Source organism: Apis dorsata, unplaced genomic scaffold, assembly GCF_000469605.1.
Source record: "Apis dorsata unplaced genomic scaffold, Apis dorsata 1.3 scaffold_946, whole genome shotgun sequence".
Lineage (NCBI taxonomy): Eukaryota > Metazoa > Arthropoda > Insecta > Hymenoptera > Apidae > Apis > Apis dorsata.
In genome coordinates, this window is record NW_006264055.1 from 167,417 (window position 1) to 169,087 (window position 1,671).

At 36.8% G+C, this 1,671-nt stretch overlaps 1 protein-coding gene across 1 annotated transcript in view; it reads right to left on the reverse strand.

The window, feature by feature from the left end:
* LOC102672317 overlaps positions 1-1,671 on the reverse strand; it is an 86,479-nt gene that overhangs the window by 2,792 nt on the left and 82,016 nt on the right. Inside the window, exon 5 of the mRNA XM_031514271.1 lies at positions 1-134. Within this exon, the coding sequence (XP_031370131.1) occupies positions 1-134 (134 nt within the window). The remainder of the gene's footprint in view (positions 135-1,671) is intronic.

Here is a 1,671-nt window from a genome sequence, read left to right on the forward strand (position 1 = left end):
CCTGGAGTCGCCGCCCCAGGACTGTGACCGCTATTTCCTAGATCATTTTGCGTCGAATCGCTTCGCCAGCTTACCTCGGCCAAACCCTTGATGTGCAAATCCTCCGCGGTTTTCAACAGGGACGACAATCTCGTCTGAAACATCAACACACGACGACTTTAATCAATCTGGCAAACAAAACAAAGACGCGAAGAATTTCCTTCTTTCTCCTCGAATCTCTTTGTCGTTTAATCCCTTCGAGAATTGCAAAATCGTCTTTTTCTTTGTTTTCGAGATTTTTTTTCTCGAATGTTATTTATTTAAGGTAATTCCGAGAAAGATGGACCACTTATCTCTTTTTAAGATCTCAGAGAAAATGTAAATAGGAATTAATATTCGTTACTCGTAGTTTAAAGTTTCTGGTCTAATGGATGTTGTCGATCGTGCTCAAAGAAATTGTGGAATTTGCTACGTGTAATTAAACAGAAAAATATTTATATTTCAATGGTGCGCGAGAAAGATAAAAATAATGATCAAAATTGCGATCCTTTTTTGTTAATTGTCGAAGCGATATTAACGGCAAGAAAATATAATACGAGATATAATTGCATAATAAAAAGTTGTTTTCGTGTTACATTATTCTTCAAAGAATTAAATAAATCATGAATTGTCATATCCGCATTGAGTAAATTGTAGAATAGTAAAATGTACATAACCAGTTTTATAACATCATACTTTATTGTATATTATATTACACAGGTTTCCTTTAAATAACTCATATCTTTTATAAAAATCCTTTTTCTTTACTTTACTCGTACTCCTGCTCGATAAAATGATCATACTTTTTAATGAATTTTATAATTTGAAACATTCGACAAACAAATATGGAATTAAAAAAATAAAAAGATCAAGCATTAAAATATTTTTCATTAAATTTTTATGGTTTAATTTATTGATATATATTAGATATAGATCAAAGCCAATAGCCAAAGCAGAAAGAATTGTATCAGAATCGTACCAGAGACAAAGAGGATCGAAATTCGCGTAGGAAGTGGAAAGTAGATTTTTTTTTCCAAGCTGGGATACAGCTATATCCTCGATATCCTCCGACTAATCAAGGTAAGTAGCGAATTCCCTCTCGTTTCCGTCGACATTAGCCCGAGTGGTTTAACCATTCCTGGCAAGAGTTACCAAGGCAAGGAAGACGGCGGCAATATTTCTAACCGATCCGCTTTCAATATTTCCGCTATGGAACGGGCATAAATGGTATAATATACGGGGCGCGACGGGTTTCAACGTTTTTGGCACGAGCTCGAGTCGAGTCAGGCGATTCCTTGTTCCCCCCGAATGGAGCATTCGATTCCTCTTGTGTATACCATTACATAGCATGGATACTATTATACTATATCGATGGAAGAGCGAGAAGTCGATGCTGTAAGAAATTCGAGGCGGAGCTAAGTAAATCTAATTATTCTCTGGCAGTCCGTAGGAAAAAGCCGGAGGAAAAAGCGATCACACGGCGGAGAGGTAAAAATTAGTAATTCCATTAATCCTGCCCGCTTCAATTTGCGCGAGCATACTCGTAGCGACCGAATCTCTATTCGATTCGCCGGGATTCGAGTAATGAATCGGATCGTCGCTGTCCACGGAGAAAGATACAGGATAGACGGTATAAAAAAAAAAAAAAAAAAA